Genomic DNA, 13,845 nt, shown 5'->3' on the forward strand with positions numbered 1-13,845 from the left:
GCCCACCCAAAGACAAGGAACAGCATCTGTGGCCCCCGTCTGCACTTAGACTCGGTCGTCGCATTCTCTCGCTCTGGCCCAATGACGAGGTGAGTGTTTAGCCGCTGGGAAACAGTGGTTTAGCCACTGGGCCAATGACTCTGTGGGCTGGTGGTTCCGGCAACCAGCCGGGAGGTGGGTCACCCTGCTCCCATTCCCCCTGCTCCAGTTGCTCTCTCATTACTTAGTCACAAGGCAGCAGCTTCCCCAGGGGCAACTGAGGGCATCCCATCAGCGTATCCCCTAGCTCCGCACTTCAAGCCTCTCCTGAGAGGCTGGAACCCCTTGGTGGTGGGTGCCCCCACAAGTCCCCACCAGAGGTGAGCTGAGCTCTCTCAGAAGCCTGCCCCTATCTCAGGGATGCAACTGGCTTCCTCTTGGCTGAGCTGTCCCTGCAGCCTGCCCCCTAGTGCCCGGGGCTTCCCCCTTCTAAGCTTTCTCTCTCCAGGCAGAGCAAACCTGACAAGTGTGGTGGGTTCGTGCTTAGCCTCCTCTCGACTTCCCTCGACCCCTGGTCAAACCTCTTCCCCCTTCTGGCAGAGCAGGGGGGTCAGACCTGGATCTCCTGCCTCCCCAGGGAGTGCACGAGCCACTGAGACTGCAGCCCTCCTGAAACACCCCCCCGCCTGCCAGCCCCTTGCAACAACCCACTCCTGCTCACTTCTCTCTTGTGCCACTCCCTCCCTGCCACTGCACCCCTGCAACGAGCCCCTTTTGCCTCTGTGCAATCTCTTCCCTGCCACTACACCCCCGCCCCCTCCACCTCTTGGCACATCCCTTAAATCAGAACTTTTTACAGGGAACCAGGTGTTAAGATTTTGGCAGCTCATCACTGGCCTCAGGCACTCTGGGTGTCTGGTCAGCACTCCCGTGCTTCATTCGATTGGTTGCAGATTGGGGAGGGGGTCGCTGTCCTGCAGAGCTGCCTGCCTGGTGACCCACCTCTGGTGGCTGGACACACGCTCTTGGATTGCATGTCGTAAAGGACGTTGGGACTGGAAGGCTGTTGCTAATTGCTGAAGCAGGGATAGCAGGCTGTAGCTCATCTCCTCTACACATTCCCTGGTGCCCCTCACGCCTTTGCCGACCAGGACATATTGCAGCACATGGAAGAATTTGACAGCTCCTGGGTGTTTCTCCACGGACCCTGTGGAACCCTTGAGAGATCCGAGCTCAGGCATTTGTCACAGCCCAGGACCCAGGCTGCTGTGGGGAGGCTGCAGTTACTGCTCTTTCTCCTACCCTGTGCGCTTTGGGCTGCCAGGGTTTGTCCATGGATGGGCTCCGGGTGTTGGTGGTACTTTCACTTTGATGCAAAGAGTTACCAAGGGCTCTCACTAAACGGAGTGCCTGGGTGACAGACTGGCAGATGCAAGTCAATGTTTTAAGTGCCAAAAGCACACATTGGAAAACATAATCCAACTATCCATAGAAAACGAGGGGTCTAAATTAGCTGTGACCACGCAAGAAAGATCTTGGAGTCATTGTGGACAGGCCTCTGAAAACATCCGCTCAATGCGCTGGAGCAGCAGCAGTCAAAAAAGCGAACAGATTACGAGGAACCATTAGGAAAAGAATAGATAACAAAATAGAAAACAACAGAATGCCACTCCATAAATCCATGGCACGCCCACACCTGGAATACTGTGTGCAGTTCTGGTTGCTCTGTCTCAAAAAAGAGGTATCAGAATTGGAAAAGGTGCAGAGGAGGGCAACCAAAAAGCTTGGGGGCATGGAACAGCTTCCGTCTGAGGAGAGATTAATAAGACTGGGACTTTTCAGCTTGGAAAAGGGACGACTAAGGGGGATATGCTAGAGATCTAGAAAATCATGACTGGTGTGGAGCAAGTGAATAAAGAAGTCTTATTTCCTCCTTCATGTAACACAAGAACTAGGGGATCACCCAATGAAATGAATAGACAGCAGGTTTAAAAAGTGCTTCTTCACACAACGCACAGTCAACGTGTGGAACTCACTGCCTGGGGATGTTGTGAAGGCCAAAAGTATAACTTTCAAAAAAGAATTCTATACGTTCCTGGAGGATAGCTCCCCCAGTGGCTATTAGCCAGGATGGTGAGGGACTCATCCCCATGTTCTGGGTGTCCCTACACCTCTGACTGCCAGAAGCTGGGACTGGATGACGGGATGGATCACTCGAGAATTGCCCTGTTCTGTTCGTTCCCTCTGAAGCACCTGGCACTGGAGACAGGACACTGATAGATGGATCCAGTGTGGCTGTTCTTTCACATGTTCATATCTGCTCTGTCAGCTGCTCTTGCTGGATTGGTGAATTTGCTTCCCGAAGTAGCTGCTTGGTGACCTGTCACTGCTGAGGGACGGAAATGGCTCTATTCCCTGGGGAGCCCTGCTCAGGCTCTAGGCAACCCTGCCGCCAGGGAGCCTTGCTTGGGATTTCCAACAAGAGAACTGAACTCAGTGCCCCTGGGGCCAGATTGTAGCCAGCACCCCCTAGAGAGGAAATGCCCCATGCCCCATTCCCACCCCACCCTCCCAACCAGCCAGTTCCCCACTCTAGGGCCAGATGGAGCCAACACCCCTAGAGGGGAAATACCCCAATCCCACCCCACCCTCCCGATCAGCCAGTCCCATGTCTTGGGGCCGGATCAGAGCCGGTGCCCCCTAGAGAGGAAAGGCCCCATTCCCTGTCCCCACACCCCCCAAACCAGCCCATGCCCCTTGGTTTTCTAGGTCTGATTCTGAGCACGAATATCAGGAAATTTGAAGTCCTGGTTCCTACAGGATCAGCGGTGGGTTGAGGGGTGGGGGAAAGGGGGGCAGAATTTTGTTACTTTAGCAGGTGCTAAAATTATGCTTTAATCTCAGTTCCTGGTGCATCCTGGGATGTTGTTGCCATGGAAACGAGTGCCGAACATGCCTGCCGCCCAGGGGCCTGCCCGGCTGGCACTGGTGCCCGGAGCCGTCTGCAGACTGGCAGAGCCCAGCATGGAGCACGTGGAGGCGGCTGGGCCGGGGGAGAGTGGGCAGATGCCAGCCGCTGGGCTGCCTGGCCGTGGAAGGGGGCAGAAAAACATATGCAAGGCGACAGCCTGAGCATCCTGTGCCCAAGCTCTGCTGCCCTTCCCAGCCACCCGCTGGCCCTGGCTTGCCCCAGCTCCCTGGCCCCTCCCCAAGCTTCCCCCATGGCTGCCACCCCGACCATGTCCTGGAAACCCAGACCTTCAGCATCCCCATCCTGAGAGCCGTCCTGCCAAGACCAGGTCAGAGAGAGGGACCCAGGTGGCATCCCCACCCATACCAGCGCCAGCTGAATTCCAACCAGGCCCTGGGATGAAACAGGATCAGACCTTACCACTGTTCCGTGCTGGACAGCGACTGGGTTAGGTAGCACCCTTGGCCCATCTCTTCCCTGTAAATTAATACAGTAGACCTCAGGGACCTGTCTTGGGACCAGTCTTATTTAACATTTTCATTAGTGACCTTGGCACAAAGAGTGGGAGTGAGCTAATGAAATTTGCGGAGGACACGGAGTTGGGAAGTATGGGCAATACGGAGGAGGACCGGAATATCATACAAGATCTGGAGGACTTGGAAAACCGCAGTAATAGAAATGGGATGAAATTTAATGATGCAAAGTGCAAGGTCAAGCACTTAGGGATTAACAACAAGAATATTTGCTATAAGCTGGGGACGTATCATTTGAAAGCGACAGAGGAAGAGAGACCTCGGTGTATTAGGCCATGACAGGATGACTATGAGCTGCTAATGTAATGCGGCTGTGAAAAAGACTAATGTAATCCTAGGCTGGATCAGGGGAGGTATTTCCAGTAGAGGCAGGGAAGTGTTAGTACCATTATACAAGGCAGTGGTGAGCCCTCATCTGGAATAGTGTGTGCAGTTCTGGTCTCCCAGGTTTAAGAAAGATGAATTCAAACTGGAACAGGTGCAGAGAAGGGCTACTGGGATGATCAGGGAATGGAAAACTAACCTTATGAGAGGAGACTCAAAGAGCTTGGCTTGTTTACCGTAACCAAATGAAGGCCGAGGGGAGATACGATTGCTCTCTGTAAATACATCAGAGGAATAAATGCAAGGGAGAGAGAGGAGTTATTTAAGTTAAGCGCCAATGCGGACACAAGAACCAATGACTATAAACTGGCCATCAACAAGTTTAGGCTTGAAATTAGGCGAAGGTTTCTAATAATCAGAGGGGTGAAGTTCTGAAACAGGCTCCCCGGGGAGCAGTGGGGGCAAAGCCTAACTGGTGCCAGGACTGAGTTTGAGAAGTCTCTGGAGGAGATGGTCTGATGTTGCCTACAATGGCATGTGGCCCATCGACTGCTGTTAGCAAGTATCTCTCCCAGCTGGAGATGGCCCAGTGTGGGGAGGGCTCTGAGTTACACAGAGAATTCTTTTCCAGGTGTCTGGCTGGTGGAGTTTGCCCACATGCTGAGGGTCTAACTGATCGCCGTATTTGGGGTCAGGCAGGAATCCTCCCCCAGGGCAGATTGGCAGAGACCTGGGCAGTTGGGGGAGAGATTCGCCTGCCTCTGAGGCTGTCACTCAGCCAGAGGCTAGGGGCCTATTCCAGCAGGGGGTGGGGTGGGCGAGGTTCTGTGGCCTGTGATATGCAGGAGCTCAGACTGGATATCCATGATGGTCCCTGCTAGCCTTAAAGTCTATGAGTCTCTCTGGTTTGTATTGAGCATAGCGACCAGGAGCAGACCCCACTGCGCCCTGTGGCTGGCAGGCAGGGGTACAGGCAGCGCAGGGCCTTGGCAGCAGAATGGCCCATGCAGGGAGATGGCAGAGGCCACAGATCCATCTCTTGGGGAGGAGGAATTGCCCAGCCTGGATGCTCCATGTCCCAGCACCTGGGTGTTACCCCTGCCGTCACTCAGGGAAAAGCCTCCATGCCTGAGCGCGGGGAGCCCCAAGAGCTCAGCCCCTTGCAGGTCCCCGTGGGGCTGGTGCCCCCTCTCCTCTTAGCACTGCAGTCTGGACCTCAGGCCCCACAGGCACAGCACTGCCTCGCTCCCCCCTGCGCCCAGGTGTTGGGAACATGCCGGGCCAGTGCCACCTGCCACAGGGACTGCCAGGCACCCTGCGGGCGATTCCAGCACTGGGGGCTCTGGGTGCAGAGCAAGGCATGGGGGGGGGGGCAAGCTTTGGGGCTGGCCAGTGGAGAGGGCGACCCTAGCAGAGGCCTGCAGGTGGGGACTGGCTCCCTGACCCAGAACGCCCAGGAGGCTCTGTGGCAGCATGCTGGGATGGAAATCTTTTGATTTTCTGCTTTTCACCAAAAACCCAAACCTGAATTGTTCCCTGGAAAAGACAAACCCACGTCCTGCAGAGCACCCTGGTTCCCAGCCAGCTCCATGCCCTGCTCCCAGGAGAGGCGGGAGGCCGTCCCAGCAGCAGGGATGCCAGCCAGCGCGCGTGCCCCTCGCCCAGCAGGGCTGCACTGCCTCACCCCACAGCCGGTGCGTGCGAGGTACAGGCGCTGGAGAGCTGGCTGAGACGACAGCCGGTGCAGGATCCGCCCAGCCTCTGCAGGGGGGAAGGAGGCTGACAACAGCAGCTACAAAAAGGGATTCTTTATTGAGAGCAGCGTGTAAAAAACCTCTTGGCTGTCACAGCCCCCGCGCAACCAAACGAACACCAGGGCTCTCGGCGGGGAGGGGTCAGCGCGACACACTGGGGCCAGAGGGGCGCCGCCCTGGGGAATCATACAAAAGAAGGCATTGGATAGTCAGGAAAGCGAGTGAGAATCTCCTTCATATGCCAGGCACTTGGTGGTCCTGCCGCTCAGCTCACTGTGCAGGGCCACGCTGGGGCCTAGCACGGACGGGCGGGGCAGGGGAGCAGAACCTCTGAATAAATACACAGGTTCGTCGGCGACTCCGAGAGAGGATCTGCGTCGGCTGTGCATGGCTCCCCTGGTCTGACAGCGGGCAGGGACGTGGCACAGGGAGACAGCCCACAGCTCTGCGCCAGGCTGCCCCAAAGGAGAGGGTGGCGGGGGCACGCAGGGGAGAGGGGAGGGCTGCATTGCACAGCATCTCAGCCGAATGGGGGTTTCCTGCCAGGTTCCCAGCGCCAAGGGGCATGGAGCCCAGCCCCCCAGGACGGGGCCTGGCTGTGTTGGGGACTCAGGGCAGCAGAGGAGCCCCTGGTCGGGGGTGTGGAAGTGGCCCGGGGCCCCCAGCATTCCCTGCTGGCACACAATGGCTGGCTGGAGCACCGTGGGGAGCCGAGGTAGGGCCTGGAGGACACCATGCCGGCAGGCCGGGGAGAGGCCCCCTCCAGCGCCCAGTCCAGCTGTGATAACCCATGGTCCCTCTGGGCTCCCACTCGTCCCAGTCCGATCCTGGAGCCGGGCTCCCCCCGCCCCCCCGCAAGGGGCTGGCTCCCCGCTCAGGCTCTGCTGTCGGACGGGCTGTCGCCCAGCGCGGTGGCGAGCTCACTGAAGGAGGGGCGTTCCTTGGGGCTGGGGGCCCAGCAGCGCTGCATCAGCTTGTAGAGCTTGGAAGGGCAGCCCTCGGGGTGAGGCAGCTTCATCTTCCCAGCCTGTAAACCTGCAGGGACAGCAAAAGCCCAGGGTGAGAGACAGGAGAGCCCTGGGGCAGGGCGGGTGTCAGCCCCCTGCAGGGACAGCAGAGGGGGAACAGACAGCAGAGCCCTTGGGGAGGGCGGGGCATTGGCCAAAGGTCTGTGGGGGTGAGAGACAGGAGAGCCCTTGGGCAGGGCGGGGCGCTGGCCAAAGGCTCGTGGGGGGAGGGACAGGAGGCCCTGGGGCAGGGCGGGCCGTTGGCCAAAGGCCCGTGGGGGGAGGGACAGGAGGCCCCGGGGCGGGGCGTTGGCCAAAGGCCCGTGGGAGGAGGGACAGGAGGCCCCGGGGCAGGGCGTTGGCCAAAGGCCCGTGGGGGGAGGGACAGGAGGCCCCGGGGCAGGGCGGGCCGTTGGCCAAAGGCCCGTGGGGGGAGGGACAGGAGGCCCCGGGGCGGGGCGTTGGCCAAAGGCCCGTGGGGGGAGGGACAGGAGGCCCCGGGGCAGGGCGGGCCGTTGGCCAAAGGCCCGTGGGGGGAGGGACAGGAGGCCCCGGGGCGGGGCGTTGGCCAAAGGCCCGTGGGGGGAGGGACAGGAGGCCCCGGGGCGGGGCGTTGGCCAAAGGCCCGTGGGGGAGGGACAGGAGGCCCCGGGGCGGGGCGTTGGCCAAAGGCCCGTGGGGGAGGGACAGGAGGCCCCGGGGCGGGGCGTTGGCCAAAGGCCCGTGGGGGAGGGACAGGAGGCCCCGGGGCGGGGCGTTGGCCAAAGGCCCGTGGGGGGAGGGCGGATGACAGCACCGTGCCGCTCGCCAAGCCTGTGTGCAGGGAGCCTAGAGAGCCAGCCAGGGCCGAGGCACTGAGCAGTCTGAGGGAGGGCACAGGGATCGCTGTGGGGTCACCGTGGGGCCTGTCCAGCCCTGGGCCCGACTCAGATACTGGCCAGGACCCGCTGCTCCAGCAGTCTTTTCAGGAGCGGGAGAGAAGGCAACAGCCCAGAATATCCCCCCCACTCAGCGACCTCCTCTGCCCAGCCCAGCCTGCCCTCGGTGCGGGCGGTGCCCCACATACCTGCTAGCACCTCCTCGTCCGCCAGCTTGGTGTGGGGCATCTCCCCGTGCGTGAAGACCTCCCACATGAGGACGCCGAAGGACCACACGTCTGACTTGGTGGAGAACTCGTCCTCCAGGACGGCTTCCGGGGGCATCCAGCGCAGCGGGATCCAGGCTTGGCGGAAGCGGTAGTACTCACTGCACAGCGAGACAGGGGGGTCAGGCCGGCCGGAGAGCGCCCGCACCCAGGGGACCCGCGGGCAGGCAGCCAGGGTCTGGCCTGACGTACCTGTGATACACGTCCTTGCTGAGGCTTAGGGCCGACACCTTGACCTGCCTCTGAGCGCTGATCAGGCAGTTCCGGGCGGCCAGGTCCTTGTGCACAAACCTGGTGTTGGAGAGATGCTCCATCCCCAGGGCCACCTGGCTGCAGACAGACACCTGCCACGAAAGACACATCAGTGCCAGCCACAGGGCATCTCAGCATGGCCCATCCCTCAGCCTGGGCCGGATCGGGGCCGGTGCCTGTGGGGGCAGGCTCCAGGGCCCATCCTGGGGAGGATCGGGGCCCTCAGCCGGGCAGACTGGCCCTTTTAGCCCACCAGGGGTCACCGGTGCTCCCGCACTTACCTTGTGTTTGCTGCTGAGGGGCTGAGGCTTGAGCGTCTCATCCTTGCTCCTGGAGATCCTCAGGAACTGCTTCAGGTCCCCCTGGCGAGGCCGAAATCGCCACGTCAGCACGGCTCAGGACAGCAAGGGGCTGTCTGCCAGAGGCACGAGCTCCCCGCCCTTTGGGCAGCAGGCGAGAGCGGCAGCAAGGGGCCCTGGCACTGCCAGCGCTGGGGAGCGAGGGCTCCGGAGAGACTGGCGTCCTCCCAGCCCCAGGTGTTAGACCCTTCCCCCTTGGCTGCTGGGGGCCAGCTTACAGAGCCCCTTACGCAGCTCAGCCCTTCCTCGAGCCATGGGCATGGCCAGCTGGCCCCCAGCTGCGCCTTGGCCCTCGGAGAGCTCTGCCTGCCCTGCGCCCCTGGACTGGGGAGGCCTAGCGGCTCGGCACTAGCCCAGGGCCCTGCCCAAGACAGACCCACACAGAGTCTCTGCTCCCTCCTGGACCATCCTGGAGAGGAGCCCTGCCTGGACCCCCCAGGGAAAAGCTGGCCAAATGGCCTCTCGACAGAGGTAGGGAGGGCCTGGCCACAAACCCAGCCTCCCTCCTCTTCTCCTGGGCGCTAGAGGGTCTCTCCCCCATGGCAACCCCCAGCCCGCGCTCATCCCAGAACAGCCCCATCCCTAGCCAGCAGGGCCCCTCCCTTACCAGATCCACATACTCCAGGACCATGTAGTGCGGCTCTGCCTCGCGGCACAGGCCCACCAGCCGCCCCACGTTGGGGTGGCTCAGTTTGCCGAACATCTCTGCCTCGCGCCGGAAGTCTAGCTGTAGCTGCTCGTCTCTCGTCTGCAGGCTCTTCACCAGCACCAGCACCTCGCTCTCACTGTCCTCCAGGCCTTTCGCCTTGGCCAGGAAGACCTCCCCGAACTCACCCTTCCCTGGAAGCAGAGGGCAGCGGGTCACCGGGAGGCGGGCCGGAGGGCGTGTGCAGGACCACCTCTGCACAGCCCGAGCCCCTGCCCTGCTGCAAACAGGAGAGCTGGAGCCCAGAGAGGGGATGACTCACCTCAGTCACCCAGCAGCCCAGGGGCAGAGCTGGGAAAGACCCCAGGTCCCCTGCGACCCAGTCCAGCACCCTACCCACTAGGCCACGCTGCCGCCCTGGTTTCCTGCGCTAAGCTGGGAGGAGAAGGCTGACCCAGCGTTACTCTCGAAGCAGCCAGCAGGACTGCCACCCCCAAAACGAGGGGGCTGAGGGACAGACAACGCAGACAGGGCCGTCCACACCACCCTGTAGGGCGCTTCTGAGAATGGCCCATTCAGCGGGCGCAGGGAACGGCGGCCACGCAACGGGACAGGCGGCTGGTCCCCAGGGCGGAAGCCACCTGGCATGGGCTCAGCTGGCACTCACGTCCACGGGGGCATGCCCTCCCTCTCCGGCACCCATTGGGTGGGGAGCTGCGGGACGCTCCGTGGCGTCATCATCTCGTTTCCGTTCAAAAGGAAGGAAACTCCCCAGGAAGAAAATAAATAATAAATCGGGGATCAGCGTGCGAGGAGAGCCACACGCACGACACTCCCAGCGCGTCACCGATCGTTCCTTCTATCCCTTCCGTGCACATGCAGCCCGGCTGCCACTGTGTGGCCAGGGAGGGGCGATCGCTGCCTGAGGACCGCAGGCGTCACCGGGGGCAGCTAACCCCTCCATCCCAGATGCCGCAGTTAGGCAGTCCCATCTGGACGAAGAGGGGCCAGCCCTGGATGGCAGATTAAAGGGCTGTGCCCAGCCTGGGGTTTTCACAAGCCCCGGTTCTGGGGTAAGCACGCTGGGGCAGTCTGGCCAGCAGGGAGATCGGCATGCAGCGTACTGGGACAATGCGCGTCTACTTGCATGCACAGGGTATGGCTGGCCGAGTCACAGCCATGTTTAGGGCAAGCAGCCAGGGTAGCGGTAAAGCTACGGCGATACGGCCGACGCCCCCTTCCGCCGGGTGCTCCTGTCCGCTGATCCGCAGAGGGCCCAGTCGGCTCGGCCCACGAACGCTGTACGAGTGGGCATTCCCGGAGCCAGCGCTGCCAGGGGCCGGACGGGACAGTCTGATTGTGCATCAGGAGCAACAGGCTGTAGGCCAGCCAGCTGGGGGCATTTCTGTGCCCAGGGGGTAGGGGAGGGCGACAGGTCTCATCCCCAGTGTTCTGTCAGAGGGGGTCACGCCCCATGCATGCTGATGGGGCTGGTCCGTCGCTTGTGTGCTCCAGGCCCCACAGGTAGGTTTCTCCATTGTGCTGGTGCTGCGGCTGATTGCAGGACCCCAGAACATGGCACAGGGAAACAGCCCTTCGGGGTTACAGCCCCTAGGGACTGAGAGCCGTGCCCGGGTGACAGAGGCCCACTGGTGCCAGCTGGCAAAGGGCTCACTAGTCTTTACAAGCAACTCCTGTCTCAGACCTTACAAACTCACTGCACCTGATGCACCGCTCCCAGGGCATTGAGCATGTGAGGGCTCTGCTGGAAGCTTGTAACTTCTCAATTCCCATCACCACTGCAAGCTGTGTGTGCAGGGGGAGATTTAATGCTTCGTGCAAGACTGGGTGCCTACCTGCGGAGGGGGGGGCGGGGGGACCGGCAGACGTTGCAGAAGACTGAACTTTGGGGGGTGGAATCTAACAGACAGGCCAGGGGGATGCCTACTGCGCGTTACGATTTGTTTCGGATGTAACCATTTGCATCCATTGCTCACGCTGGTTTCTAGTTGAATCTCTGTTCCTTCTGCAGTAAATCTCCTGTTTGACTGGAACCGCACTGGAGGACTGTGTGTGTCTAAGGTAAAACCCGGGAGCTGGGGTACCCTGTTCATGTGGGCAGGGAGGAGCTGGGATTTCTGTGGGTATCCCATGATCAGGGGCTGGACACCACAGGGGGACACTGGGAAGAGACTCAGGGACTGGCAGGCTGCAGGGCAAAGGCAGGGCTGGTGCAGCCAGAGGAGAGTGCTTGAGTAGCAGACACCCAGGAGCGAACACCCAGCTGGCACAGGAGGACGCCCTCGGGCTGGGGGCAGGCAGCAGAAGGTGGCTCCCAGCCCGGGAAGCGTCACGTCCTGGCTGAACCTTGGTTCCGGACCTAGCACTCGGGTCTGAAGCAGCCCCACTGCCCATACCCAGCGTCGTGATGGTCTGCAGATTGGCGCGGGGGAAGTGCATCTTGTCCGTGGCACTGTGCCTCTTGCTAGCGCCGGAGCTACTGCCCAGATTGGTCAAGGCCACTTCTTCCTGGATCTCGGCCGTGGTTTGCCCGTTTTGCAGCAGAGCGCCACCTGCGAGGAAAACAGGGGCCATCATACCCAGCGCGGGCAGCCAGGGAACCCGGCCAGGATCTCAGTTCAATGCCACAGATGGGACTCGGAGACGGTGTGAAGCGAGCGCTCAGCCCCTCCCCACACTCAGACCCAAGCAAGACTTGGACGTACTGTCAGAGCTCAGCAGCCCTCTGTGACGCTAGGGACCGTGGGCCTGTGAGCCTGACACCAAAGCTGGGCAAAACCACCCCGTGGCCCAGCGTCCCCCTGCACAACAGCAAGCCTCACCAGGCTCCTTATGGGCTGCAGGGTGCTACCGGCTTCTCCAAGCCCCGGTCAGCTAATGGCCTGGTCCCTGGGAGACCTTCCTTTACCACACCAACTGCATGGGCTCTACCGATCACCAGAGGAACCGGCACCTGAGTTCCCGGGCAGACAGCACATGGCTGCTGGCCCAGCAAGCATGCCATGCCCAACGCAGCCCTCCAGCATGTGCCCCCTGAAGGGAGCTCAGCCTGCAGGCTGGGGGAGGGGGAGCAGGGAATGCCTTGACATGGGGGTCAGTTCTCACCCTCCCCACTGCTAGGGAAAGCCACAGAGCGGGCCCTGCCTTGCCGTGCCCACCAGAGGGCACTGCATCCACGCACTGCGGGGAACTCTCCGTGCCGCTCGCTGGGTCACTGCACAACCTGCCACCGCCAGCTGAGCCATGGGGCAGCCCAGCCAGCCTCTGCTGGCACTGCCCTGCCAACACCTCCAGCGCAGCCTGCTGGGAGAGCCTGGGGACCCACCCCACGCTCCTGCCTGGGGTAGACAGGGCTCTGTGCTGATGGAAACGGAGGCAGCCCCTGTCGGTCCCCACTCCCAACGCACTGGGGCCTGTGTGGGAGGCCTGTGCCAAGCCCCGGCTGGCAGCTAAGGCCTTACCATTCAGACACTCCATCTCGGGCTCTTCGCCCTCCGGGTGCTTCTTCAGCCGCTTGGCCTTCCTCCGCTTCTTGCAGTAGAACATGAGGCCCAGCACAATGATTATGTAGGCGACGGCCGCCCCGACCGACAGCCCGATAGTCTGGATCATCTTATAGGGCGTGTGGCTGTTGGGACCTTCGTCCCCTTCTGCAACCGGCTTGTCTGGGGAACAAATGACGCAGTGTGAGATGACAGCACAACGCACAGCTCAATATGTGGCCTGTCTGGGCAGACACGGCTCAGAGGGTGCGTGTGGCAGGGGAGCCCCTGGCTGGGCGGGACACGGCTCAGAGGGTGCGTGTGGCAGGGGAGCCCCTGGCTGGGCGGGACGCGGCTCAGAGGGTGCGTGTGGCAGGGGAGCCCCTGGCTGGGCGGGACGCGGCTCATAGGGTGCGTGTGGCAGGGGAGCCCCTGGCTGGGCGGGACGCGGCTCAGAGGGTGCGTGTGGCAGGGGAGCCCCTGGCTGGGCGGGACGCGGCTGAGTGGGTGCGTGTGGCAGGGGAGCCCCTGGCTGGGCGGGACATGGCTCAGAGGGTGCGTGTGGCAGGGGAGCCCCTGGCTGGGTGGGATGCGGCTGAGTGGGTGCGTGTGGCAGGGGAGCCCCTGGCTGGGCGGGACGTGGCTCAGAGGGTGCGCGTGGCAGGGGAGCCCCTGGCTGGGCGGGACGCGGCTCAGAGGGTGCGCGTGGCAGGGGAGCCCCTGGCTGGGCGGGATGCGGCTCAGAGGGTGCGCGTGGCAGGGGAGCCCCTGGCTGGGCGGGATGCGGCTCAGAGGGTGCGCGTGGCAGGGGAGCCCCTGGCTGGGCGGGACGCGGCTCAGAGGGTGCGCGTGGCAGGGGAGCCCCTGGCTGGGCGGGACGCGGCTGAGTGGGTGCGTGTGGCAGGGGAGCCCCTGGCTGGGCGGGACGCGGCTCAGAGGGTGCGAGTGGCAGGGGAGCCCCTGGCTGGGCGGGATGCAGCTCAGAGGGTGCGCGTGGCAGGGGAGCCCCTGGCTGGGCGGGACGCGGCTCAGAGGGTGCGTGTGGCAGGGGAGCCCCTGGCTGGGCGGGACGCGGCTGAGTGGGTGTGTGTGCAGGGGAGCCCCTGGCTGGGCGGGACGCGGCTGAGTGGGTGCGTGTGGCAGGGGAGCCCCTGGCTGGGCGGGACGCGGCTGAGTGGGTGCGTGTGGCAGGGGAGCCCCTGGCTGGGCGGGCACTCAGTGGGGGGTGCTCTTTGCCCTGAGTGAGTCCTGACCCCAATTCCTTAGTTGTGCTGCCACAGGGAGCCCCTGAAGCCCCAGTGGTCCAGCTCCAAACCCCACCTGGCTGTCTCCGCATTGCCCTCATGGCACCGTGTGCAACGATGGTGGCCTGC

General features: G+C 62.4%; 1 protein-coding gene across 1 annotated transcript in view; it reads right to left on the reverse strand.

The window, feature by feature from the left end:
- Window positions 1-5,600: 5,600 nt before the first annotated feature.
- PTK7 (protein tyrosine kinase 7 (inactive)) overlaps window positions 5,601-13,845 on the reverse strand; it is a 96,049-nt gene continuing 87,804 nt past the window's right edge. Inside the window, exons 14-20 of the mRNA XM_073339839.1 lie at window positions 12,452-12,655; window positions 11,387-11,542; window positions 8,931-9,163; window positions 8,246-8,326; window positions 7,905-8,056; window positions 7,635-7,813; window positions 5,601-6,596 (exon numbers count right to left, since the gene is read on the reverse strand). Coding sequence (XP_073195940.1) covers window positions 6,436-6,596; window positions 7,635-7,813; window positions 7,905-8,056; window positions 8,246-8,326; window positions 8,931-9,163; window positions 11,387-11,542; window positions 12,452-12,655 — 1,166 coding nt within the window. The 3' untranslated portion in view covers window positions 5,601-6,435. The remainder of the gene's footprint in view (window positions 6,597-7,634; window positions 7,814-7,904; window positions 8,057-8,245; window positions 8,327-8,930; window positions 9,164-11,386; window positions 11,543-12,451; window positions 12,656-13,845) is intronic.

Source organism: Lepidochelys kempii, chromosome 3, assembly GCF_965140265.1.
Source record: "Lepidochelys kempii isolate rLepKem1 chromosome 3, rLepKem1.hap2, whole genome shotgun sequence".
In the NCBI taxonomy this organism is placed as follows: Eukaryota; Metazoa; Chordata; order Testudines; family Cheloniidae; genus Lepidochelys; species Lepidochelys kempii.